Here is a 27,134-nt window from a genome sequence, read left to right on the forward strand (position 1 = left end):
ATTTTTTTTTGATGTGTTCTTGGATTCGGTTTGCCAATATTTTATTGAGTATTTTTGCATCAATGTTCATGAGGGAGATTGGTCTGTAATTCTCTTTCTTTGTTGCATCTTTGTGTGGTTTGGGTATCAGGGTACCTGTAACCTCATAAAAGGAGTTTGGTAATGGTCCTTCTGTTTCTATTGTGTGGAACAATTTGAAGAGTATTGGAATTAGCCCTTCTTTGAAATTCTGGTGGAATTCTGCACTGAAACCATCTGGTCCTGGACTTTTTTTTGGTTGGGAGACTTTTAATGACTGTTTGTATTTCCTTAGGGGGTTATTGGCCTATTTAAATAGTTTATCTTGTCTTGATTTAACTTTGGTATGTGGTACCTATCCAGAAAATTGTCCATTTCTTTCAGATTTTCCAATTTTGTGGAGTACAGGTTTTTGAACTGTGACCTGATGATTCTCTGGATTTCCTCATTGTCTGTTGTTATGTTTCCCTTTTAATTTCTAATTTTGTTGATTTGGATGCTCTCTTTCTGCTTTTTGGTTAATTTGGATAAGGGCTTGTCTGTCTCATTGATTTTTTTCAAAGAACCAACTCTTTGTTTTATTGGTTCATTGTATTGTTCTCTTTGTTTCTATTTCATTGATTTCAGCCCTCAATTTGATTATTTCCTGGCATCAATTCCTCCTGGGTGAGTTTGATTCTTTTTGTTCTAGAGCTTTCAGGTGTGCTGATGAGTCACGAGTGTGAGATTTCTCCATCTTCTTTATGTGGGTAATTACTGCTATGAATTTTCCTCTTAGCACTGCTTTCATGGTGTCCCATAAGTTTGGGTATGTTATACTTCGATTTTATTGAATTCTGGGAAATCTTTAATTTCTTTCTTTCTTTATTTCTCCCTTGAGCCATTGGTGATTCATTTGGACATTGTTCAGTTTCCATGAGACTGTAGGCTTTCTGTAAATTTTGTTGTTGTTGAAATCTAACTTTAAGCCATGGTGGTCCGATAAATAACAAGAGGTTATTCCAATTCTTTTTTTGTATCTGTTGAGATTTGCTTTGTGACCGAACATCTCATCAGTTTTAGAGAAGATTCCATGGGGTGCTGAGAAGAAGGTATATTCTTTTGTGTTAGGGTGGAATGTTCTGTAGATATCTATTAAGTCCATTTGAGTCATAACTTCTGTTAGCTCCCTTATTTCTCTGTTAAGTTTCAGTCTGGAAGATCTATCCAGTGGTGAGAATGGGGTGTTGAAGTCTCCCACTACTACTGTGTGGGGTTTGATGTGTGATATAAGCTTTAGTAATGTTTCTTTTACAAATGTGGGTGTCCTTGTATTTGGGGCATGAATGTTCAGAATTGAGACTTCATCCTGTGGATTTTCCCTGTGAGGAAGTATGTAATGTCCTTCCTGATCTCTTTCGATTTATTTTAGTTTGAAGTCTATTTTATTAGATATTAGGGTAGCTATACCAGCTTGCTTCTTAAGTCCATTTGATTGGAAAGGCTTTTCCTAGCCTTTTACTCTGAGGTAGTATCTGTCTTTGAGGTTGAGGTGTGTTTGTTGTATGGAGCAGAAGGGTGGATCCTGTTTTCATATCCATTCTGTCAGCCTGTGTCTTTTTATAGGTGAATTGAGACCATTGATATTAATGGATATTAATGACCAGTAATTGTTAATTCCTGTTAATTTTTGTTGGTTGTGTTGTGTGTTTCTGTTCTTTGGTATTTGTTGGTGTGGGATTATCTATTGCCTGTATTTTCAAAGGTGTATCTAACTTCCTTGGGTTGGATTTTTCCTTCTAGTGCTTTCTGTAGGGCTGGATTTGTGGATAGGTATTGTTTAAATCTGGTTTTATCATGGAATATTTTGTTTATATATGGCGATTGAGAATTTTCCTGGATATAATAGTCTGGGTTGGCATCCATGGTCTCTTAGTGTCTACATAACGTCTGTCCAGGACCTTCTGGCTTTTAGAGTCTCCATTGAGAATTCAGGTGCTATTCTGATGGGTTGCCTTTATATGTTACTTGGCCTTTTTCCTTTGCAGCTCTTAATATTTGTTCTTTATTCTGTATGTTTAGTGGTTTGATTATTATGTGGCGAGAGATCTTTTTTTTGATCCAGTCTATTTGGTGTTCTGTAAGCTTCTTGTACCTTCATAGGCATTTCCTTCTTCAAGTTGGAAAAGTTTTCTTCTATGATTTTGTTGAATATATTTTCTGTGCCTTTGAGTTGGTATTCTTTTCCTTCTTCTCTCCCTATTATTCTTAGGTTTGGTCTTTTCATGGTGTCTCAGATTTCCTGGACATTTTGTGTTATGACTTTTTTGGCTTTAGTGTTTTCTTTGACTGATGAGTTTATTTCCTCTATTGTATCTTCAATGCCAGAGATTCTCTCTTCCATCTCTTGCATTCTGTATTAGTTATGCTTACATCTGTAGTTCCTGTTCATTTACTCAGATTTTCCATTTCTAGCCTTCCCTCAGTTTGTGTCTTCTTTATTGCCTCTATTTCAGTTTTCAAATCTTGGACTTTTTCATTCACCTGTATAATTGCTTTTTCTTGGCATTCTTTAAGGGATTTATTGATTTCTTCCAATTTTTTGTTTGTCTTTTCTTGGAATTCTTTAAGGGTAATTTTCATTTCCTCTTTAAAGGCCTCTATCATCTTCTTAAAGTAATTTTTAAGGTTGATTCCTTCTGCTTCTTCTGCTTTGGGATGTTCAGGTCTTGCTAATGTAGAACCACTAGGTTCTGGTGGTACTATATTGGTCTTTATGTTGTTGACTGTATTTTTGCACTGGCATCTACCTATCTCTTCCTCCACTCCATGCAAGTGTTGTCTGTATCTGAGGGAGCCTCTTGTGGTCCAGTTGATACTCTTGTTATAATGGGAGCTCTTGGTCTAATCTGGGCTCTTGGTCCAATCTGTGATGATGGATTCTGTGTGTCAGGGAGCAGATCTTAGTCCAGTGGGCACCAGTGGGCTCTGTCTCAGGGAGCAGCTGTTCCCAAGTGGTGCAGGGTGGGACCTGTTTTCTGTTCCCAATTGGTACAGGGTAGGCTTATGTCTCTGGTTTTCACTGGTGTCACAGGGGGCTGTTTTCTTGGCAAGGAGACAGGGAAGGGGCAGCTAGCTGGTCCCTGGGGTGCCAAAGGCTTGGGGGAGGGGCACAGGATGTGCCCCCAGGGCCTAGGGGCTAGGGACCTGGTCTGCCCAGTCTGGAGATGGGGCCTTAACCTCCTCTATAAGGTTTTCAAACAGCTTCATATTTTGGTTTGTCACATATTTCTAAAGATTTGTTTTTATTTTAACTTATGAACATATTTGTGTGTCCATGTGTGGGCATGGGCACATGAGGCCAGAGGCATAAAACTCCCTTGGAGAGGAGAGAGATGGTTCAACAGTTAAGAGCACTGACTGATGTTCCAAAGGACCCAGGTTAAATTCCCAGGCCCTCTGGTCACATCAGGATAAAAATAAGAAAAAAAAAAGAAGGAAATACTCTCCTGGAGCTGAAGTTACAAACAGTTGTGAGCTGCTTAGCATAGGTGCTGAGAACTGAACTTGGGTCCTCTGCAAGAGCAATGTGTGCTCTTAACCACTGAGCCATCTTTTTAGGTCCTTTTTTAAAGTTGCACTGCTGTGAAGAAGAATATGCATAAATAAAAAAAAAAACACTCAGTGTAGCCAGCACAAATTAAAGGCTCACTATAATATATGTTCATCACACATATGCCAAAGATAGCTGGGAATTGTGGCACATGCCATTAATCCCAATACTTGGGAGGCAGAGGCAGGCAGATCTCTCTGAGTTCAAGGCCAGGCTGATCTACAAAGTCAGTTTCAGGACAGTCAGAGATACTCAGAGAAACCTTGTCTCAAAACAAACAAACCCAAACAAACAAACAAACAAAAGTGCATCAAAGAAAAATTACCAAGAGCTACCCAATAGGGAAAAACTGTTGATTTCTAGTTTTTTTTTTTAAAATGTGTACCTAATCTGGAATGAAAAGTTAGCCATGGATATCTCAATGTATTTATTATTTTTCAAAGTAAACAGTCCTTTTCTCATTTGTAGAAAGAAAGTAAAATGGGAGTAAAGTATAATCCTGAGGTCTGGCTTTTGATAATGGGGAGTCCTTTTTTTCTCAAATGAACTAAAAATTCAGTTTGTGAGGGAAAGCCATGAATCTGTATGTAAATTTGATTTTTCCCATGTCAACCCATGCATACATACATTTGTTCATACATACATATACATGCACAAAATAATTTATGTATATGAATTTATTTACTAGGAATTTTTAAAGAGGGAAGATGGCATGACATTTTTTCCTTTTAATCTTATTTTAGTTATTTATGTTTTTGTTTGTTTTGTTTGTAACATTGCAACCAAAACTTCCCTGCCCTCTCTCTTTCCAGTCCCTCCCTCCCCACCACCATCCACTCCAACCTATCCACTCCTCCTCCACTGTTTCTCTTCAGATACAGGCAGGCATCCCATGGATATCAGCCAGCCATAGAATATCAAGTTACAGTGAGACCAGGTACCTCCTCTTCTATTAAAGGAGGATAAGGCAATCTGGTAGGAGAAATGGGTCCCAAAAGCAGGCAACAGAGTCAGACACACCCTGCTTTCACTGTTAGGAGTTCCACAAGAGGACCAAGCTACATAACTGTCACATATATGCAGAGGGCTTATGTCAGTCCCATGCAGGCTCCCTAGTTGTTGGTTCAGTCTCTGTGAGCCCCTATGAGCCCAGGTTAGTTGATTCTGTGAATTTTCTTGTGGTGTTCTTGACCCCACTGGCTTCCACAATCCTTCCTCCCCCTCTTCCGTAGGATTCCCTGAGCTCCGCCTAATGTTTGGATGTGAGTCTCTGCTTCTGTTTCCATCAGTTGCTGGATGAAGCCTCTCTGAGCACAGTTGGGCTAGGCACCAAATTATGAGTACAGCAGAATATCATTAGGAGTCAGTTCATTGACTTTTTTAACTTTTTTGCCAGTAATGTTTGGTTCTATCCTGGGTCTCTGGAGGTATCCCACCTCTGAGTCCTGGCCCTCAAGGGTGAGCTCCCTCTCAGATATGGGTCTCCAGCTGTGCCAGTCATTAGTTGGTCATTCCCACAATTTCTGTGCCACGTTTCCCCTAGCCCATCTTACAGGCAGAACACATTGTAGGTCCAACGGTTTGTGGCGGGGTTGGTGTCCCACTCTCTCCACCGGAAGTGGCAAGACAAATTTTATTTATGACAATTACAGTAGAGGAGATCCCATTATGACAGAGAAATGTAACTAAGCTCAACTGACAATAGAACAGAGACAAGTAAAGACTTCCAGGACAGAAAGAGAGTTATTTATTGGTTGAAAATTACTGAGAGGTACTTAAAGGTAGGAGGAGTCTTGTTAAACTGACTTCATATTGATTGTCACTAAAGACAGGCCAAGGATTTAGGCATCAGACGGGTGAGGAACTTGATCAGATGTTAACTATTTGAGATTTGGAAGTTGAGTAGCACGGAACTGATTTGGTTGGATTTTTCCTGTAATTGGGCTTTGGCAGGCAAAACTGGCATGACAGGGTGAAACCTAGCAAGAAGTCTCACACATACTGGTCTAAGGTTTGGTCAAAGAGAGGTTCAGTTTTCCTACAGGAAAACTGAGACCCAAAATGGCTGAGAAACTTTCTTAACGTCATACATGCTGTTAGTGACTGACTAGGGGCTCCCCAGTACAAACCCTGTAATTCTTCCACAACAGCTTGATGTTCACGATTTGCTCTCTTGATAAGTTCATGGAACCAAACTGCCTGTATCATGTTAGGAGACATGGCTGTAGCAAGCTGGGGCTTGGATCAAGTTTGTCTCTTTTCTTTTTTTCTTACCTCGAATCTCTATTAATCTCTAATAACATCATCTTACATTCTTCCTAAGTGGATGCCATTGAGTAGATTAAGACACTGAATGTGATTCAACTATCAGCAAGATATAGACAAAATTAGGAGGTACTTCAAAGCAATTTTGACTCTTTTCTGTCTAACTTGCCTAGAATTTCTTCTGCTTTGATCGCTGCTAGATGGGACTGCTAGCTAGGATTTTTTTTTTTTTTCTGAAACACTAGAATATATTTGAAGAAGGAAGAGAAAAATAGCCACGTTGCTTTAAAACCAATTTAACAACTTCCCAATTGTTAAATATGCTCAAATTGTAGTTATTGAAATCTAGTCTCTGTGATGTTTACAATAGGTGAAGAAAGAAACTTTGAGTGGACATTAAAATTAAAACATACTACTTGACCCTGTAACATCAACAATCACTAATTATATATAAGATTCTGTGGTCTTATATATGGTTTATTTTTCAGTTAAATTTAATTAGGTGATTTGAAAATTAGTAGATTGAGACCTCATACTTAAAATTGACTTGGCATATAACTCATTAAAATGTAACCTTTTAGGAAATGAAGTCTTAGAAGTTTTGCTATGATATTGTCCAAAGTTTCCCTTGCTAATGGACCATTAAGATGTCATATATCAATAAGATATCTTCTTGAATATTCTTCTTATTAGGTCCTTCTAAATCAAATACACATATAAAATATCTTTACTTTGAATTATACTAAGTAGCAATTCTAATCTAGTTAATTGGGTGGCCAGACTATAAGTCATTGGCTAATTTGTTGTATGTGGTTTGGAGACTATTTAAAAAGTAGAAATATATTTTTCTAAATTTCAAATTCTCAAATGCTTTTAAAGTTCTGGTTTTAATCATCATTTTTTTCTTTTAGCATCTTGCACATGTCAGACAGTAGTTCTATATTTCAAAACTTGACTTTGATCCTTATATAAACATGTAAGGGAGGACAGTATAGGTAACATTGTTCTTGTTACATTCAGAGAGATTGAATTCTCCAGAATCATATTGTTATTAAATAACAGAGTCAAGAGTAAGTTCCAAGATCTTTTAACACCTGGGACTCGGTGGTCTAGCACAATTTATTCTCTCTAATATCCAATGTTTATAAATCATAGCAAGAACTCTAAGAAAAAGGAAATTGTGTTTATAGTTAATTAACACTAACCAAAGAGTATTCTGTTTGTAGGCTTTAATATTTTTATGTAGTGATCTTCCTTTAAATGGTGAATAGCCAGATAATATGTGCATTAAGTAATAATTTTTAAGTTGTTATAATACTTAAAATGGCTTGGGGTGGGATATTGCATGCCAGAATATCTTAAAACACCTCTTCACTAATAGTCTTCATATCATTGGAAAATTCAGATATTTGCTTTTAAGTTCAATGGCTTTTTATGCTTAAGTACTTATTACAAATACTAGTTTATAGAAGATGGCCTCCTGATTTATTATGGAAAAAGTTAAAATGTGAATTTATGAAAAGGTATTTGAATAAGACAAAAGTAAAACTGGTAATGGTGTGCCCTGGTTTTTATTTTTCCATTGAGTCGCAAGAGAGCTTTATAACTATATTTTTGCCTATGATGTTTTGAAAGTTAACTGTTATTTATCATATTGGGTCACTCTGAACATTCAAATAAATTTTCATTTCATGTTTTTATTGAAGGATGGCAGAGACTAAGATATGCCTAAATATTTATTCACAGTTACCTCTTTGTTAAAGGAAATGAAGGCTTTTGGTGAAATGGTACAATCTTACCAACTTTAATGTTTTGAGTAGCTTAACTTTTAGAAATGCACAGTAGAAATGTTAACATAGTCTCGTAAATTGAGTCCCTCTCCCATTAAATTAATGACCAACAGCTTATTCTCTAGAATATGCTCTATTTGAAAAAGATTTAGTTCTATCTATTTCTGGGTGGGTCTGTTTGCATATTGATTGTGCTGTAGGTATAAGAAATGCTGACAAAGGGGATTATTGTTTAACTTTTTCTGTAATGTGAACCACTTCTAACTCATAATCTTATTTTGTACTGTGTGATGTCTGACACTGCTAACATCGATCTTTGGGCTTTGGTGAACTCTGATCTTCCCAGGTTTCCAAGGTTAGACTCTTCACTGGTCAGTTGTCTCTTTTTTTTAATGCTTTATAAATGTGATAAGAGAAATGCACTTTATCGCTGTAATTCAGAAGTCATTGAAAATGATGTTATCCTTAAATACTATCCAATTGGGTCTTGACAATTTGGAGAAGGTAATATGACATATTTACTATTGAGTTTGAAATAATATCAGATCTTTGAGATATGATTGATTGTAATAGATACTTTCATATGCATATATGGCGAATTTTAAATAGGCATGCAAATACCTTCACATTGTAAACTGCAAGATATTTATTTAAGCAAGCATCTGGATAATTTCTAATTTCTGCATATGGATTTTTTCTTCTTGAAATATGTTTTTGCCCAGAATTGCCCTGAGCTGTGTGTTCAAGGATGTTTTCAGTAATAGAGGAAAGAAGCTATTATATACAGTTAAAATAAAATTGCTATGTCCTTACTAGATTGTTAATTTAATTTTTAGAGACAGTACAAATGTCAGGTTGAAATGATATAAAATTCCCAGCATTTTATTTTAGTTGAGAACAGAATAGTGCCTTTTCATCAAGTGATGCAGTATTCTAGACCTTTTCATCAAATGATGCAGTATTCTAGGCCTTTTCATCAAATAACGCAATATTCTAGACCTTTTCATCAAATGATGCAGTATTATAGACCTTTTCATCAAATGATGCAGTATTATAGACCTTTTCATTGAATGATGAAATATTCTAGAACTTTTCATCAAATGATGCAGTATTCTAGGCCTTTTCATCAAATAACGCAATATTCTAGACCTTTTCATCAAATGATGCAATATTCTAGACCTTTTCATCAAATGATGCAGTATTATAGACCTTTTCATCAAATGATGCAGTATTATAGACCTTTTCATTGAATGATGCAATATTCTAGACCTTTTCATCAAATGATGCAGTATTCTAGGCCTTTTCATCAAATGATGCAATATTCTAAAAACTCCAAACAGAGAAAGATGGCAGTCAAATATTCAGTTTTCCCCATCTTAAATCTTCTATTATCATTTTCACTAGGTTGGTTCAGAGTTCGTTTAGTTTTTACTTAACAGTCTGATTTACTACCGGACTTCTAGTCTAAATTGGACAAATTACCATGTTTATTTAGAAAACCTCATTCTAGTGGATTTGACCTAAGCAACTGTGGTTTTGTTTTTTAAGTATAAAGTACCCCCAAACCTTTCTGTACAATTGGAAAGGAATTTTTTTGTGATTGTGATGTCTACTTGCCAAGCTAATTGTGTAAAATGTAAAAAATTAATTGCTGTTTTATCATGAACTTGCTTCCTTTTTGTCATATTCAGATAACTGCCACATTATGAAATCACCTGAAAATTCTTAAAACATTAAAAATCTTGTAAGATCTATTCTTATCTTTGATTTTACTACTAATAATGTAATAGCAATCACAACTATAAAAACATCAAAATTCTGTGGTTCCTACTATTTCATAGGCACTGAACTAAGTAATTTTTACCTGCTATTTCATTTAATCTTTCCTAAAATCAGGTAAAAGCTAAGGCTATTTTTTGTTTTTATTTCTTAGAAGAAAAAAACTGAAGCCAAAAAGATGAATAATCTTGTTAAGGTCAAAGAGCTCATCACTGATGGAGCTGGGTTGGAACCCAGCATTGTAATTCCTGTATCCAGTCTTTTGAATCACTGTGGTATTCTGTCTCATTAGTGTAGTCCCTTTGCTTTGTAGTCATAAAAATTAGGGAAAATAAAGTTTGAGTTTAATCTCATGTCAAAAATTAAACCTTTTGCCTCGTGTAAACACCAGCCCACTGTTCTAAATTCCTATGTGTATAGCTTATGATTCCTTTTAAAACCATACCCTACATATTTTTTTATTGAAATCAATTTACAAGATTAAGACCACAGGATAAAATATAAGCATGCTAGCTTAGCTAGGGCTTTATAATTATTTTCTTTTAAATGTTTTTATATTTTTAAAAATATTTTTTTATTTTACTTTATGTATAATGATCATTTTGCTTGCATGTATGTCTGTACACCACTTGTGTGCTCCTGGAACTGGAGTTAGAGACAGTTATGAAGTGACATGTGGTCCTCTGGAAGAGCCATCAGTGCTCTCAACCTCTGAGCCATCTCCCCAGCCCTGTAGTTATTTTCTTAACGCAAGACTAAGTAGTCTGAGCCTCAGCTACTAAGCACTCTACAGACATGTAGCATTTATTTCCTACCTTCCTACAAAAAGCTTGTCCAGTGATCAAACCACCTGGTTGCTTAACAGAACTGATATCCTTATTTAGAATGATACATTAAAAATGTAGTACAAAAAATGTAATACAAAATTTTTAAAAGCTTAGCAAAAAATGGAAATATTTTGAAATAAATTTTGTATGTCCTATACTGAAACAATAAACACCTGACATTTAAAACGTATTCCATGTGTCAAACACATCACTAAAATGAACTTGAAGTTAGTGTGCTTAAGTGTCTTAATTGTTCAGTAAGTCATTGCTCAGAAGCTAGATGCTTGCCTAGCATACATAAGGCTACATTCTTGATCCACCACACTACAAAAATTGCATAGTAATAAAAGCTGAATGAATATAGCTTCTTATGAATAAAGTAATTGAACTTTTTGTTATAATAGAAGTCAAACCCAGGTCCCAATCAAATGCTACATTTTTCATTCCTAAGTAATTTAATTTTAATTGCAGTAGGAGAAATGACTTGAACTCCTGATTGCTCTATAGCAGTCATTCTTTACCTACTATGGGCATTTGTTAGTATGCATATTCTTGGGCACCCTCCCTAGTGATGGGACCAAAGCTTCAGGAGTGACCCAGGAAACTTGTTTCAGCAGCTCCCTTCCCACAGAGGCATACTGCGGTTTGAGACTAGTGGTCTGTTATGTCTCATTTCAATTTACATCAAACACTTTTTCAGGGATTACAGAAGCAAATACTATCATATCCAGAGTTGCTTTGGATCTGAGTTTATTATGTTTAGTAGAAAATAAATGCAAGGGTCTGGAGAGATGGTGCTGAGTTGGTAAAGTACTTGCCTAGTATGCATGAAGCCTTCTTTTCAATCCCCAGGATGACATAGACTAGACATGGTGGTGCATCCCTATAATCCTAGCACTTGGGGGTGGAGACATACAGATCAGAAGTTCAAGCTCATTCTTGGCTGCATAGTGAGTTTACGGACAATCTGAAATACATGAGATATTGTTCCAAAAAAGAATGTAAACTTGAAGAGTCTACAAGCCAGCATTAATAACAGAAAAAAACTACATTTACACTATGAAATTACTCAGTCTGCATCTATGTATTTTATCCCACAAACTAACACAAAGATGACTGATATTTTAAAAGCCTGACATACTGTACTAAAATGTGGCCATTTGTTGTGTGTTATCAAGGTCTACCAGGTTCAGAAGGTCCCCGTGGTCCCCCTGGAAATGGAGGTATTAAAGGAGAGAGGGGAAACCCAGGCCCACCTGGGCAACCTGGCTTACCTGGTTTGAAAGGAGATCAAGGACCACCAGGACTCCCGGTAGGAAATGGGAGGACTCTCGGTAGGAAATGGGAGGACTCTCAGTAGGAAATGAGATTAGACATTTGATGATAGAAGAGTATGGATGACAGCTTTCAAAATGGGAATTCTGAACTGCAGAATTTTATCACTCATCATGTGGCTCACTGGTGAAGCTAAAATAAAATAGAAAGCAGGGTTCCTAGTCTTCCCACTAAAGTGTCTTTGCTGTTTTATAGTAAAGGGATTTTGGTGAAAGCAAACCCGTGAAAAGGAAATTTACATGTACACATCAGTGCATTGCATTTGGATGAATATACACATAGGGAAATGATTATGGTGAGTGGGAATAGTTTAGATGTTGAAATTAGAGTCAGGGTCACGTTTCAGTTCCATTACATGGTTTTGCTTTGTGTCTATAAAGAAAAGAGCCACCGGAGTTCTCTCTCTTCACCTATAAAGGAAGTAATGTATACAGTGACTCCTGTGTTTTCTATCTTGGTTTGAATAACTCAGAGAATTATATACTTCTTCACTATTCCATTCAAGCAGATTCCTGGTAGACAGACTATACTTTCTGGGCTGTCTTCCAACTGTGAAGACCTCCTTATATTAGAAAACATTATCCTTAACATTTTTTCCAGTAACTTATTTTTCCATACCATCATTCTTCTTCTAGCTACCTAGATTTAAATATTTAAAAGTTACAAGGTAGTGAGAGGCAGGATTAGAATTTGAATCCTTCAAGTATAACTGGAAAAAAAGTTCTCAAAGCAATATTTGAATCTTCATTCCTCTTCTCTATCCCTTCCTAGTTATTTTTCTAACAACAGTGATTTTTATTTATTTAGGGTAATCCTGGCCGGCCAGGTCTCAATGGAATGAAAGGAGATCCTGGTCTCCCTGGTGTTCCAGGATTCCCAGGTATTCGAAAGGATGTTTTAAGGTTTTCCTTTATGTTTTCAAAGTATTTTTATTTATTCTTTGAACATTTCATATATTCAATATATTATTATCATATCCACCCCCACTACCTTCCTCCAGCTCATCCCATCCGTCTCTCTCCCAAGATCATGTTCTCGTTCATTGTTGTTGTTGTTGTTATTATTATTAACAACCCCCTAAGTTCAACTAGATCTGACTATAGTAAGCTCCTTTGGTAAAAGCAATTTTTTTCTTATTTTCCTATGTAAAGGCTGTCTTGTTGCATTTTCATCCAATTTTGTTTTATGTATTGTCTTTCTAGGAATGAAAGGACCCATTGGAGTACCAGGCTCAACTGGCCCCGATGGGGAACCAGGCCTTACAGGGCCCCCCGGTAAGAATTGTTCTTCTCCTAAGGCTATTTGTGCCTGTTATTAGAAACATGAAAGACTTTTGAAAGTTCCCATCCTGTCTTTCCAAAATATCAACATAATTTCCTAATTTCTTAAACTCTTTATTTAGTTATGTTGTATTGATAGCCAACCTATTAAATTTAAGATAGATTCAATATCAACAAGAAAGCTTTAAATTTTTATTAACTTTTATACTAACATTACCATACTTAATTGATCAGATCATAAGGAGAAGTTGCTTATGTATATTTGTGTATTTTTAAATTAAAATAAATGTTTTATACTAATAGGATTGTAGAGATTTCTCATAAACTACAAAAGAGGGTGTCTGTTGACTGATTCAGTAACTGTCTTAACAAGCACAACAAAGTACTATAAATAATGTCAAAATCAGAATGGGCTTGTCAGGAAGTAGGGTTGTCTTCCCCTGGAGAGAGGAGCAAAAGTTCTTTTTTTTTTCTCACCAACCCTAAGAAATATATTTAATTTTTAAACTATTTTTAAAAATATTTTATTAGTTTTTTGAGACTTTTGGACATGTTTGGATCATAATCACTTCCTTTCCCTCACCTCTTCCCAGATCTAGCCCCTTCTCTACACACCCAACATTAAAAAACAATAAACTGCCGGGCGGTGGTGGCGCACGCCTTTAATCCCAGCACTCGGGAGGCAGAGCCAGGTGGATCTCTGTGAGTTTGAGGCCAGCCTGGACTACAAAGTAAGTTCCAGGAAAGGTGCAAAACTACGCAGAGAAACCCTGTCTCAAAAAATAAAATAAAATAAAATAAATAAAAAATTAAAAATAAAAAAATAAAAAACAATAAACCACAACAATAATTTTTAAAAAGACCAATTTGTGCTGCCCAAACATTCTTGGATATATGGCCTTCCACTGGAACATGATCAACTTATTTAGGACCACACTCTTAGAGAAAACTGATTCACCCTCTACCAGCAGCTAACAATTGTCAATAGCTCCTCAGTGAGGAGTGGGATTTTGTGCCTATTTCTCCTCTCCATGCTGGGATTTGAGTTTACAGAGTTCTCATGCATGCCATCCCAACTACTGTGAGTTCATATGTGCAACTTCTCTGTTGCGTCCAGAAGACATTGTTGCCTTGTAATCATCTACCACCTCTAGCTCTTAAACTCTTTCTGCCCCTCTTCTTCCACAATGTTGGAAGTACTTCCTGAGTGTTGGGAGTGGAGGTGTGTTTTGTGTGTGTGTGTGTGTGTGTGTGTGTGTGTGTGTGTGTGTGTGTGTGTAAATGTGTATCTGTGTTTATGACTGAGCATTCTCCAGTCTCCTGTTGTCTGTGCCTTGGTCACTTTGGGGTCTCTGTATCACTGTGTTGATCAACATCTACTGCAAATAGAACTTCTGATGAAGGTTGAGTGATGCATTAATCTATGGGTATGATGATAAATCATTAAGAGTCAGTTTAATACTATGTCTATTTAGCAGAATAATAGTAGTATATTCTCCCCTGGAGCCTATGACCTGTCTAGCCATAGATTCTGGCCCAATAATGGTGCCAGTATAGGATTCATCTTGTGAAGTGGCACTTAAATTCAATGAGAAAGTGGTTGATTGCCCCCATGATGTCTATGACACTGTTGCACCAGTGGGCATGTTTGGCTAGGCCAGTCATTATTGTAGATAATAAGGTTCTCAGCTGGGTATGATTTATGGCTACTTTTCTCCTCTGTTAACATGCCTAACTCCATCCAACAGTAGGAAAGCTGGCCAGTAGGGCTGAAGCTTCCAGGTCAGTACTAAGTTTGATTTCTGCAAATTCATTGACTCAAGTCTATGGTGTCTTCATCAATGGGGCCTTACCATCAAGTTCTGGGTAACCAAGAGCCAGTAATGTCTGGGGTGGTTTATGGGACCTCACTGGCCAACAACTTCAAAAGAAGTAACTTATTCCTGGCACTGGACTTTTCATTTGTTAGCCTTTTGGTATCTACTAAGGGTATTGTTGCTCTATTACTGAGTAACTACCTTTTAACTTTTTTATGTATGTGGAAATTTCTTCAATACTAGGTTTCCATATGATGTTTTCAAAAGTTTTTAAATGGTATTTGTCCATCCCCATTGTCCCTCCTCTACCTTGCCCTCCCTTTTCCCACCCTAGCTTAATGTTTACTGTTCCTTTCATTCCCATTTAACTCTTAATAACAGTGTTTTCTATCTTTCCTTCTCAGAAATCCCCTCTCCATGGTCCCTTAGTACTTTCTTGACCCCTATGAGTATTCCAAATGAATCACATTTATCTGATAACTCAAAGCTAACATCCACAAATTAGAGAAAACATGATGTTTACCTTTCTGGTTATGGGTTACTACTCAGAATTATTGTTTCCAGCCTCATTCATTTACTTGCAAGTTTCATGTTATAATTTTTCTTAATATTTGAATAATATTTCACTGTATAAATATACCACATTTTCATTATCCTTTCATCAGTTGATTAATATCTAGGCTGTCTTCATTTCCTGGCTATTGTGAAGAGAGCAGCAATAAACGAGTAGATATCTCCTTTGGTTAAATACTCATGAGTGATAAAGCTGGATCATATGTAGATATTTTTCTAGCTTTCTGAAGAACCTCCACACTGATTTCCACAGTGACTGCACAAGGATGTATTCCTACCATCAGTGAACAAATGTTCCTCTTTTCCCACATCCATGCGAGCATTTGTCATTTTTTTTGTTTTGTTCTGTTCTTTGGTTGTTTATGTGTATATGTTTGTGTGTGTTGTATGTGTGTGTATATATTTTGTTTGTATTCTAGACATTCTGACTGGGTAAGACAGAATCTCAAAGTAGTTTTAATTTTCATTTAACTGATGGCTAAAGATGTTAATCATTTTTAAAAAATGATTCTTAGCCATTTGTAACCTGTGTTTAGTGCATATATGGTTAAGATTGCAATGTCTTGTTGTTGGATTTTTCCTTTAATGAGTATAAAGTTTTCCTCCTTATCTCTTCTGATTAGTTTTGGGTTTAAATCTATTTCGTTAGATATCAGAATAGCTATACTATGTTTATGTTTTAGACTCATTTTATTATAATACCTTTTTCCATCTCTAAGATGGTATCTATCATTAGTCATTAGGTGTGTTTCTTGGAGGTAACGAAAAAGACGGATCTTCTTTTCTGATCCAGTCTGTTAATCTGTGCCATTTTACTGAAGAGTTGAGAACAGAGTTGGGTGGAGTTGGCAAAGATGGACAGAATTGGCAGCTGGAACTAGGCTTTCTGCCTAGAGATGAGGGGGGCAGGGGTTCTCAGCATGGGAGGATGGAGTTGCTGTGTGAGTCTGGAGTGTCCTCGCTGATGAGGACTCTTGGAAAGTAGGCCAGAAGGCTGACATGGGCTAGTTTTGATTTTCTTGATTAAATAATTGCAGTTTCCCCAAATAAACTTCTGTTTAATGTGGCAGCAGTTGCAGCAGTTAAATATTTTTCACTTGTTTGTTTGTCATACAAATACATCTTCTGACCATATACCAATTTCACATCTGTTTCTTCTGACAGTTCTCTTCGTCATCTTCACATTTGTGGCTTTGCTTCTTAGGTCCTCCCGGGTTACCTGGTCCTTCAGGACAGAGCATTATAATCAAAGGAGATGCTGGTCCTCCAGGGGTTCCTGGCCAACCTGGATTGAAAGGTCCACCAGGACTTCCAGGCCCTCAAGGCTTACCAGGTACCTTGGTGGATCATTGTTTAAGACCTATTTGAGAACATCCCCTTAATCTGCTTCTTACATGTTAAAAGTTTGTCTCTGCCAATAATAGTCTCAGCTAGGAATGGAATACCAGTCCACCACAGGTCTCACTTCTCCTCTTCTTGAAAATGTTAAAATCTCATGTGCAACCATCATTTAGGCCCCACCATATTTCTTTGAACTCCTCTGGGCATGCTGATTTACAAGACTTGATTGTGTTAAACATCCATTTCTTTTCCTGTAGGTCCAATTGGCCCTCCAGGAGATCCAGGGCGTAATGGACTCCCAGGCTTTGACGGTGCAGGAGGGCGCAAAGGAGACCCAGGTCTGCCAGGACAGCCAGGTAAAATGATTAAAACAGTGCTGCTGGTTGTGAGGTTTGTGTTTTCAAGACCTCTGGATGTGGGGCTGTACTTGGAATTGTGATAACTTCTTATTGAGAGAGCAGAGCTAGCTGTCACATTCGGAGCTGGGGAAAAATAGGAAGGCACATCCAAGGAGATGTACTATACCAGACAAGCATAAAAATGTTGCTTTGCTTTTGCTTGTATATAAAGCACTAGAAATCCAAGATATTCTTCCAGGTACTCAAAATAGTTACTAGTTCAACTATTTTTATTTATTTTATTTTATTGTAGCAGGGGTTTAAACCTAGGACTTGAGTGTACTGAGCAGGTTACTATTGAGGCAGCTCTACTCAGCTAGTTTTCAGTGTGTTTATTTAAATCCCTTAACTACCTTAGAACAATTTTTAAGTCTTTCTTCATTTTATAATATTACAGAAGACAATTTTCCATAAAATGCAGTAAATATAGGTAAAAAATTTAAATGATCACCATAGAACTTTGAAGATCATGGTGAAGTCTCATGATGAGAAGATATATTAATATACAGATTTTTTAAGTCAGTAATTAGTAGATGCTCTTTACAATATTGACCTCGGATCAGGGCAATGGTGACGCACACCTTTAATCCCAGCACTCAGAAGGCAGAGTGAGCTCTGAGTTCAAGTCCAGCCTGATCTACAAAATGAGTTCCAGGAGAGCCAGAGCTGCACAAAGAAACCCTGTCTTAAACAAATAAACAAACAAAAACCAATATTGACTTTGGTATCTACTAAGTTTACTTCCTCTTGTTTTGTGTTTTGACTCAATATGTCACTATATAATGATAGTTGACTCAGTCTTTACAATGCAGCCTGGGTTTGCCTAGAATTCATGCCAAACTTCTTACTTCAGCCTCCTGAGGACTGAGACTCAGGTCCCTAAATTTCTATCTGTAGTTAACCTACTTCCAAAAAGTATTTGATCAAACTTGTAAAAAATACTAGTATGATTGTACACACCTTTAATCCCAGCACTAGGGAAACAGAGGGAAGAACATCTCTATGAGTTTGTGGCCAGCCTGGATCTACAGAGTAAGTTCCAGGACAGTTAGAGTTAGACAGAGAAACCCTGTCTTGAAAACAACAACAAAAAAAGTAGGAAGATTATAAACTCAATAGATTGTTAATATGTTAATAACTCTAGTTTATATATATATATATATATATATGTACATATACATACACACACATATATATGTATAAAACAAGGTAATATAAACACAAAGAATGTGTGTTAGGAAAAAGTATCATTGGTGACAATACAAAGTAGTGGTACATGTGGGCCTTCATAGAGCCAACACTGCCAATTCAGTAACTTTCTATTTCCAGAGAATGAACAAATTAGTGACATTTTTATCTCAGGCATTGCTATGAAGTGTCCTAAAAGCAAAAATCAGCACACACTGTGGTTAACAGCCTAGATATAATAACTTTTAAATAAGTTCATGCAAAGAAGATCCAGTGGTATGATAAAAATGATGCGTTTTGAAGGCTTCTTAAGAATGTTACCTATTTTCTAAGCAAGTATCCTTCAGAACAATTCTCCAGATGTATTGAAAGGAAAATGGTTCAGCACTGAAGCTAGAAAAACTACAGAAACCATACCCTTCTTTTCCTGTTGATAAACAAAACAGCTGGCTGAAATTTGGTCATAAGATTCAAACTCCCTTAGTATAGCAAGAGAATAGATAATATACCATAGGCATCACTTCTCCCTACCTAAAACTTTATTCTTCTAGAATTTTAGTGATTCGTGTCTTCAGCCAATGCCAGGAGGAAATAAATGCAATCTCTTTGAGGGCAAAGGAAATAATCTCATTTGTCTCTCTGCCCATTATACATGACAATGCTTTTATTGATACTATATAAATATTGAATAAATTAACTAATCAAATTAAGTCATTATGCTTTGTTAATAGCCACAATAGTGGCTTAGAGCTTACTTAACCTTGTACACTAATGATTTCATACAAATAGGTACCCGTGGATTAGATGGTCCCCCAGGACCAGATGGATTGCAAGGACCTCCAGGTCCCCCTGGAACCATCTCAGTTGCCCATGGATTCCTCATCACACGCCACAGCCAAACAACAGATGCACCACAATGCCCACAGGGAACAGTCCATATCTATGAAGGCTTTTCTCTCTTATATGTACAAGGAAATAAAAGAGCCCACGGTCAAGACTTGGGTAAGACAGTTGGCACTGAATTTCTTTCTATGCATTTTGTATTTATTTTTAAAATATGGCCTAGAGTGACCTTAGACAAAGTGCATAACTCTGTTCTTTGGGGCTTTCAAATTGAAGAGCATGTCAAGGCCAACTAACTACAGTCACCTTAAATGAATAATTTTTTTAAATTTTTATTTTATTATTAAGAAATGTTCTATTCATTTTACATACCAAACATAGATCCCCCTCTTCTCCCTCCTCCTGCCCCCCAGCTTTCCCCCCAACCCACCCCCCATTCCCACCTCCTCCAAGGCAAGGTTTCCCATGGGGAGTCAGCAGAGCCTGGTACATTCAGTTGAGGCAGGTCCAAGCCCCCTCCCCCCTCACCAAGGCTATGCAATTTTAAGTTCAAATTAAAATCATTGTAGCTAGTACAAGGTATCATTTTTGGTTTAAAGCAAGATGACTTCAAAGGGACCATGTTTCCTTTGATTTAGCTGAGTAAGGAAGCAGTTGTCCTGGGCTCTATACAGTATAGCAGCTACTTCATTACACAGCCTGGTCTACAGAGTGAGTTCCACAACAGCCAGGGTTGTACAGAGAAACCCTATCTCGAAAAACCAAAAAAAGGGAGGGGGAGACAGATAAAGGATTTATTTTGTCCCATAGTGTCATAGTTTCATTCCATGTCAGCTAGTGTCACTGTTTAGCCTTAATGATTCAAAATACCATGGTGGAAGGGTATTGAAGAGCAGATATACTCATTTCATAGTGATTAGGAAGTAGAGAAATGAAAGCCTGTGCTTATCCCCAGCCTATTGGATGGCGTCGTCCATATTCCAGATGGGCTTTCCTTTATCAGGAAACGCTGACACACCTAGAGGTATGCTTTGCTAACTTTGTAGGTATAAGGGATGTCTCAGGGCACTGAAGTGGGAGTCTAGATTACACATCAATTGAACCTTGACTATCCTTTTCTTTGTTCTTCCTGCAATTTTTCCTTCTTTCACTTTTGGTTTATCTCTAAACCTGTCTGTAGTTGGTTAGCATTGTTATTAATATTATTAATATACTTGAAGAGATTGCTAACCCACACAAGATACATACTGAACATATCTTAGAAAAAAGGGCAGCATGGAATATGACATTGGTAGAGTCTGCAAAGTTTTGGTGTATGTCTTTTACGTGTACTCAAAAATGTATAGAAGTTCTGCAATAGACACCATTGTTTGTAGGATCCATAACCAATTTAAAAACAACACTGTGGAATATGTAATTATCTATAACAAAAAAATCTGCATACATTGTAAAATACGTTTTGATTTTATAAATGATAACATGAGTGAATCCTAGGATTTCAAAAAACTGTGTTTTTTAATCTAAGGAATATGCACCAATTTCGTTATGAAGCATTGTTTTTTATTATTTTAGGAAAAACTAAACATCATAATGTATTCCTTCATCTTTTTCTTTTCAATTCTTCCTAGGAACCGCTGGCAGCTGCCTTCGTCGATTCAGTACCATGCCTTTCATGTTCTGCAACATTAACAATGTTTGTAACTTTGCTTCAAGAAATGACTATTCTTACTGGCTTTCCACCCCAGAGCCCATGCCAATGAGTATGGAACCCCTAAAGGGCCAAAGCATCCAGCCATTCATTAGTCGGTGAGGCACTGGTTTAGCTTTGACTTTTACCAATTCCAGCTTAGTTTAGCTAATAAGAAATGAGTCTAAAATGGATAATCAATGCTGTTCATCCCAAGTTACATATACAAGAGTGATTTTAATATCAACCTAGTATTTAGTTTGAACTATGTTTCTTGGAGATCAACTTTTGACCAGGTCTTACGACAAACAATTTAATATAAAGAGAACTCAGTCTAGTCATTAGGCAAATATATTTGTGTATATTTGTGCAAATTTGTACTAATGTGGTGTATATCCAGCTTAGGCTAAGTGCTACAAAAGATCAGATAAAACATTTGGCAAAAGTATAGAGGAAAGGATGTTTAATTCTAACAGGAGAAATCTGAGAATATGTATCTCAAAGAAATGTTTTGTACTGATCTGTCTTTGAAATATTAGAAAAAAACTAGATACACATGTAGTTGTAAAGGAAAGTCATAGTAGGGGAGAAAAATGAGAATGGATAATAGACAAATGTCTTAAGAATTTAGTATTTAAAGTTTCCATAGGAAGAAATATTAGAAAGTTATCTTGAGCACAGATAGGAGAATGCTTTAACGGCCAAATTATAGCTTGGAATTTATTTGGTATATTATAATGAGCAGCACTACCACCCCTCAAAAAATATTAAGATAAAGTTTAGGGAAGATTAAGGCACTATCAGTATACTTGAATTGTGTAGGGATGGCCCTTGGGTAGAGTTCTGTTATACTAAATAGCTATTGTTCTGATGTGGCTGGATTATATCTCACAGGGAGAGACACACATCACATTATTATGATAAACAGAAATTGGGAGTTGAAGTAATATTTAAGATTTGGCACTCCCTTAAAGTAACCAATCGAGGCTGGTCCCATTAACAGAGATTTCCTGGGGGTTTTCCACATTTGAACAGTAACTTAAATCAGTCTCTTGAGAATATTGGATAGTGCTACTTTTATTGTGATTATGATACAGGGTTCTAGTAACTAAGTCCAATTTCCTTGATCTTGAATACAGAGATGCAACCTAATTTGGCTTGATTAGTAAATTCGTAGTTCCCTTGGTCATATATTTACCTAAGTCTGTGCGTGTGTTGGGGTGGAGGAGCATAGCAATGCATGCAAATGTGTAGGGGAGAATTTCTTTTCAGTCTCAAATTTATGGAGTAAAAGTTTCCATAATATATTATGTATTATGCAGATAAATTTTGCTAAATCAACCTCCATCATATTTCAAGATGTTCCCTCATGCTCTTTATTAAAATTTATATATATGCAGCAATATTTATTCTATGGCTGTTTTTACTTATTTTATAGTTTTCAACCACATCTCTCCTACTTCCTGGGCACCTCCCCAGCCATTCTGGGTCTGTTGTACTTACCCAAATATGGCCAAATATTCAATAAATGTCTTTTGGAGGAAGGATACTGGGTGGAGATTGAGAAAATATCTGCTTCTTGTCTTTTCCAGTTTACTAGACATTGTTCTTACCACAGTCATAGCATTACTAAGTGTCTACATCCAGTTGGGCACTTTGACAGCAAGTATGTAGGGCACAGTAAGCCAAACTCCTACAGCAATTACAGCATTGACTACACAAGTCTGTAGCAAGTTTATGTCACAATGGAAAATAAAAATGCAATAGTTGTAATACTACAATGTCTTGAAAAGAGGCTTGCAATTTTTGCTTATAAGTGTATTATGCATGTGGGAAGAGAGTTCTTATGCAAAAATGATCCTCAAAGTGCATTTTCCTCCTCTTCTGATCATTGGGGACACAGTCAAGGGCCTCTATAATATGAAGGCTTCTGAAGAATGATTGTTGTTTCCTACATATTCACTCTGTAAGTCATATTCTCTCTCCCTTTCCTTTACCAGATGTGCAGTATGTGAGGCACCAGCTGTGGTAATTGCAGTTCACAGCCAGACTATTCAAATTCCACATTGTCCTCAGGGGTGGGACTCTCTGTGGATTGGTTATTCCTTCATGATGGTATGGAGCACCCATCCTTGCTTTTCTCATCGCAGTTGGCCTTCCATCATATATCTATTTCTCCCAACTTGAGACAGCTCAGTCACTTGTGTAGTAATAAGCTTGAATACTGAATAGCCTCTGTCTAAGCACTGTGTTCTCCCTCCCACGTTTTCTGTAATACATTTTATGTATTATACATTTATATATAAGTATATACTGTATATTATAATATAATACATAGATTATATATTTATGCTCATTGCTTTTATTGACTGCTCTTGATGTGGATACTGTTCTCTTACCTTTAGTCCTAGCTTTTTATTGCATTCTAATTAGTGGCCATGTTAGGTATATATTATTGAATAATCACTAAAGTATTACAGCACATATATGTTGTGGAATATTTTCCTTATCTTTTTTAGCATACAAGTGCAGGAGCAGAAGGCTCGGGCCAAGCCTTAGCCTCTCCTGGTTCCTGTTTGGAAGAATTTCGTTCAGCTCCCTTCATTGAGTGTCATGGGCGGGGGACGTGCAACTACTATGCCAATTCATATAGCTTTTGGCTGGCCACTGTTGATATGTCAGACATGTTCAGGTAAGTTGCTTATGGCTTTAGTTCAAGCCTAGAGCCTTCTTCAATAATACTAGGAAAGAGAGAACCTATTAATGGTGGGATATCCCTTGTAAATTTTAGGAATGTGTTGGACTTATTTCTTTAGTCTTAGCTTGTTCTGCATATCTACCTAACTTGTAATATAGAAACAGAACTTGCTAATGTCAGGTAAGTGTGATTACAGGTATCTCAGGATTACCCTTTCAATAACAAAAAAAGTCAGGAGTTGGTCTACTAAAATGAGACCATTTCAAGGACTGAAACTATAATTTGTATTGTCTATCCCAACCTCACAATTCTCTTTCCAAGAATGTTTTCAGGGACTTCATCCCAAGTCTTTGAAGGAATAAAATAACACATGATGTTTATATTTCTGACTACCTCAATCTTTTGAAGTTTGTCTTTATTTTTATGTGCTGCTTCCTTCTTGATACTTTTCATATGATATTTATCATGTATTGCTCATCGATTGTCTGAACTTCTCTCATCCTATGAATATTAGGAAAGGTATCACAAAAAACAACAGCAGAGAAACAAATATATGAAGATAAAAATAGTGGGGAAAGCAGTCCCAGAAATACATGTGAAGATACAGAAAATGAGGTATAGATGTACAGTGGAGTTTTATTCTGCCATGAAAAATTAAATTATGTATGAAACCAAGAACCATGATATTCAAAATAAAATAAACTCAGACAATTACCCATATTTTCTATCTCATTTCTGAATCCTGGATTTTAAATACACACATACACACACACACACACACACACACACACACACACAAATGAAATTAAGTGGAAACAAGATTGTCTGGGGTAAGGAAAAGGACTATGGAAATGAGGAGAAAGGGAAGGGTATGGGTATGAGTGAAAGCATACGATAAACTTGAATGAAAATTTCTTTTTTGGAACTCATCACTATATATGTAGTGAATGTACACCAACAGAACAGTTTTTTGAGTACTTGTGATCAGTAATGGCTATGAATCCATGACAATCAATGTATTAGTGAACTATTAAGGTCCAATAAGATGATTCAGCAGGTTAAGAAACTTGCCAACTAGTGTGATGACTTAAGTTATGTCCCTAGGACCCACACAGTAGAAGGGGAGGACCAGTTTCACAATTTGTCCTGACCTTTACATTCATGCTGTGGCAGGTATACTTGTACACACACACACACACACACACACACACACACACACACACACACACACACACACACATCAGATAGATAAAGATAGATAGATAGATGATAGATAGATAGGTAGATAGATAGATAGATAGATAGATAGATAGATAGATAGATAGATAAATAGATAGATAGATGAATACATAGATAGTTTTAAAAATAAAATAAATCATTAGGTCTCTGGGAAATCTGCTTACCAGAAAGAGAATGTCTTAGATGTTAATTCATGCCTGTAATAGAATTGAAATAGCAGAAGTGTATAGAATTGAAATCAGAAGAGCAAAGCTGATTGTTTAATTTTTTATTTCCTAGTAAACCTCAGTCAGAGACACTGAAAGCAGGAGACTTAAGGACACGTATTAGCCGGTGTCAAGTATGCATGAAGAGGACATAATATGCTGAAGAATTTTTTGTGTTTTTTAATGTGATTTTATATATATATATATAATTATTATATGTGATTCCCAGAATGCAATGTCTCCCTTACTCTCCCCCAACTTCACCACTGCTGCCACCAATGGTGCTACTACACTCTATGACAAGGAGAGCATGCTGACTAGTAATCACAGAGATTCAGATGTACCTCAGCAATGTGCCAGAGCAAGGTCTTACTTCTTATGAAAGAAATGGGGAAGGGACTATACTTTGGGGGTCAAGAATAACATTCTTCAAGGATTACAAGATGAAGAAGCTTATATATTTTGCCCAGTTACTAAAATGGCACATTAAAAATTCAATGAAGGGAAGAATCATACTGAGTCAAATTAAAGACTGCTGTTTAAGGAAGAATTCTTTTTCATGGTGCTACTAATCCTACTGTACCCCAGGTTTTTGATAGAAAGGTGTTAATCTTATTTTGCTCTGTAAGTAAAGAATGTGTATATTCTGTAAACAACTTCTTCGTTCAAAATGTCAAGTCATTTAGATGTGATCTGATATAAACCCTTCCTTACCGAAAGTGTATGAAAGCTTACACTATAGACACCAAGATTTTACATGGGGGAGAATTTATCCTTTCATTGACTTACTACTGAAATCAAATTAATTGGGACTTTTATCCCCCAAGTTATTAACTGACTTTGGAAAAATACACCATTTAAGTGACTTTGATAAGAGTTTTAATGGTTTAATGTTGCATATCAATTTATCATATCCAATGGAGCAATCCTTTTTTCTACATTTTCCAAGACACTCATGATCAGATGCCCCATCTTCAAATATTTGTATCTTGTTTTTGCTTGTTCCCAACAATTTTGAGAAACAAAGTTTACCCATAATAACTAAGGTTTCTTATTATCCTGGTGCTTCTCATGTAAGAATTACTCTCCTTCGGGCTCACTTGAGTAAGAAGACAATATTTGGTTAGTCTTCTCTCTTCAATTACAGAAAGCTAATGGGTTTTTAAAAACTTTTTATTTTAAACATTTTATTACAAATAGTCATAGGATATCTTATTTCTTTAACTGTCATCTTCTCACTGGGTGTTTTTTAATTCACCAATATCAACTTAATTAAAGTTATATGTTGTAATTATGGCTCATTGTCTCTCTATTCGGCATAAGTGTAAAATCATTCTCATTTATATTGCTACATCAAATGTTCCTTTCTCAGGCAATTTGTTTCTGTATCTCTGATCATTCTGATTGCTGGCAGAAAATATACAACAATGGAAACTTTTTCCCATGGGAAAAAATAAACTACTGGAAGATGCTCTGCTGATAGCAAATTTCTTGACAATGTTGTATTGATGGATAGTAAAGAACAAGTTTCTCTTTGTGGAATAATTCATTTATAGTGCTTAAAATGAATTAGTGAGTTAATATTTCTAATAATTAAGAATGAGCCACATCTAGCTCTCTAAAACAACCAAGGACCTGTTAAAAATAAAAGGACTTTGAAAGCCTTTATAATAAAGTTTGTGTGACAGCTAAAAATACAGCAACCAAAACAATTTCTTAAAATTTTAAATCCCAATATGAACCTATGGGCAATCTGAAGCTTAGAAAGTATGGTGGCAAATTGTAGAATCTAAGCAATAATAACTATTTTAGCTTTTTTTTTTCATGTAGACCAATCCATGAAAACACTGATGTGTAATTCTAGCTGAACTCCTCTGTCCATTCCACAGATCATTTTTAACATGGCATACATCTGACTGTTGCTCCTTGAGTTGCAAGAGCAAATGTGAATTTTTGAGTCCTCACTCACATATGCCTGATTGAAATTTCACTTCAAACAAGAGCCTTTAACTTTTAGATTGTTGCATGTGCAGATAATATTTGTGTTTCTTAAAGCCTCTACCTCTCTCCAGCCCTGTTGTGTCGTTTGAGTACACAAACCCAACCCAGTAAAGCACTTTGATATTGTTGACCCTCCCCTGACACTGATTGTTCAAAAACTGTTATGAATCTATCTATTCTAGGAATTACCTTTGAGGAGTATTATAGCCATCCACAATGCATGGTTTTACCACTTGGGCCAACAGTGAATCAGTTGT

At 36.3% G+C, this 27,134-nt stretch overlaps 1 protein-coding gene across 2 annotated transcripts in view; it reads left to right on the forward strand.

Moving 5' to 3' along the window:
• The window catches only part of Col4a5 (collagen type IV alpha 5 chain), a 200,462-nt gene extending 174,114 nt beyond the window's left edge, over nucleotides 1-26,348 (forward strand). For both annotated transcript variants that reach the window (XM_052737125.1, XM_052737134.1), the window contains exons 42-51: nucleotides 11,450-11,583; nucleotides 12,414-12,486; nucleotides 12,809-12,880; nucleotides 16,481-16,609; nucleotides 16,875-16,973; nucleotides 18,993-19,205; nucleotides 20,675-20,852; nucleotides 22,734-22,848; nucleotides 23,253-23,425; nucleotides 24,950-26,348. In XM_052737125.1, the coding sequence (XP_052593085.1) occupies nucleotides 11,450-11,583; nucleotides 12,414-12,486; nucleotides 12,809-12,880; nucleotides 16,481-16,609; nucleotides 16,875-16,973; nucleotides 18,993-19,205; nucleotides 20,675-20,852; nucleotides 22,734-22,848; nucleotides 23,253-23,425; nucleotides 24,950-25,031 (1,268 nt within the window). In that variant the 3' untranslated portion in view covers nucleotides 25,032-26,348. The remainder of the gene's footprint in view (nucleotides 1-11,449; nucleotides 11,584-12,413; nucleotides 12,487-12,808; nucleotides 12,881-16,480; nucleotides 16,610-16,874; nucleotides 16,974-18,992; nucleotides 19,206-20,674; nucleotides 20,853-22,733; nucleotides 22,849-23,252; nucleotides 23,426-24,949) is intronic.
• Nucleotides 26,349-27,134: the final 786 nt, after the last annotated feature.

Source organism: Peromyscus californicus, unplaced genomic scaffold, assembly GCF_007827085.1.
Source record: "Peromyscus californicus insignis strain IS unplaced genomic scaffold, ASM782708v3 Scaffold_10__1_contigs__length_136768540, whole genome shotgun sequence".
Classification (NCBI taxonomy): Eukaryota; Metazoa; Chordata; class Mammalia; order Rodentia; family Cricetidae; genus Peromyscus; species Peromyscus californicus.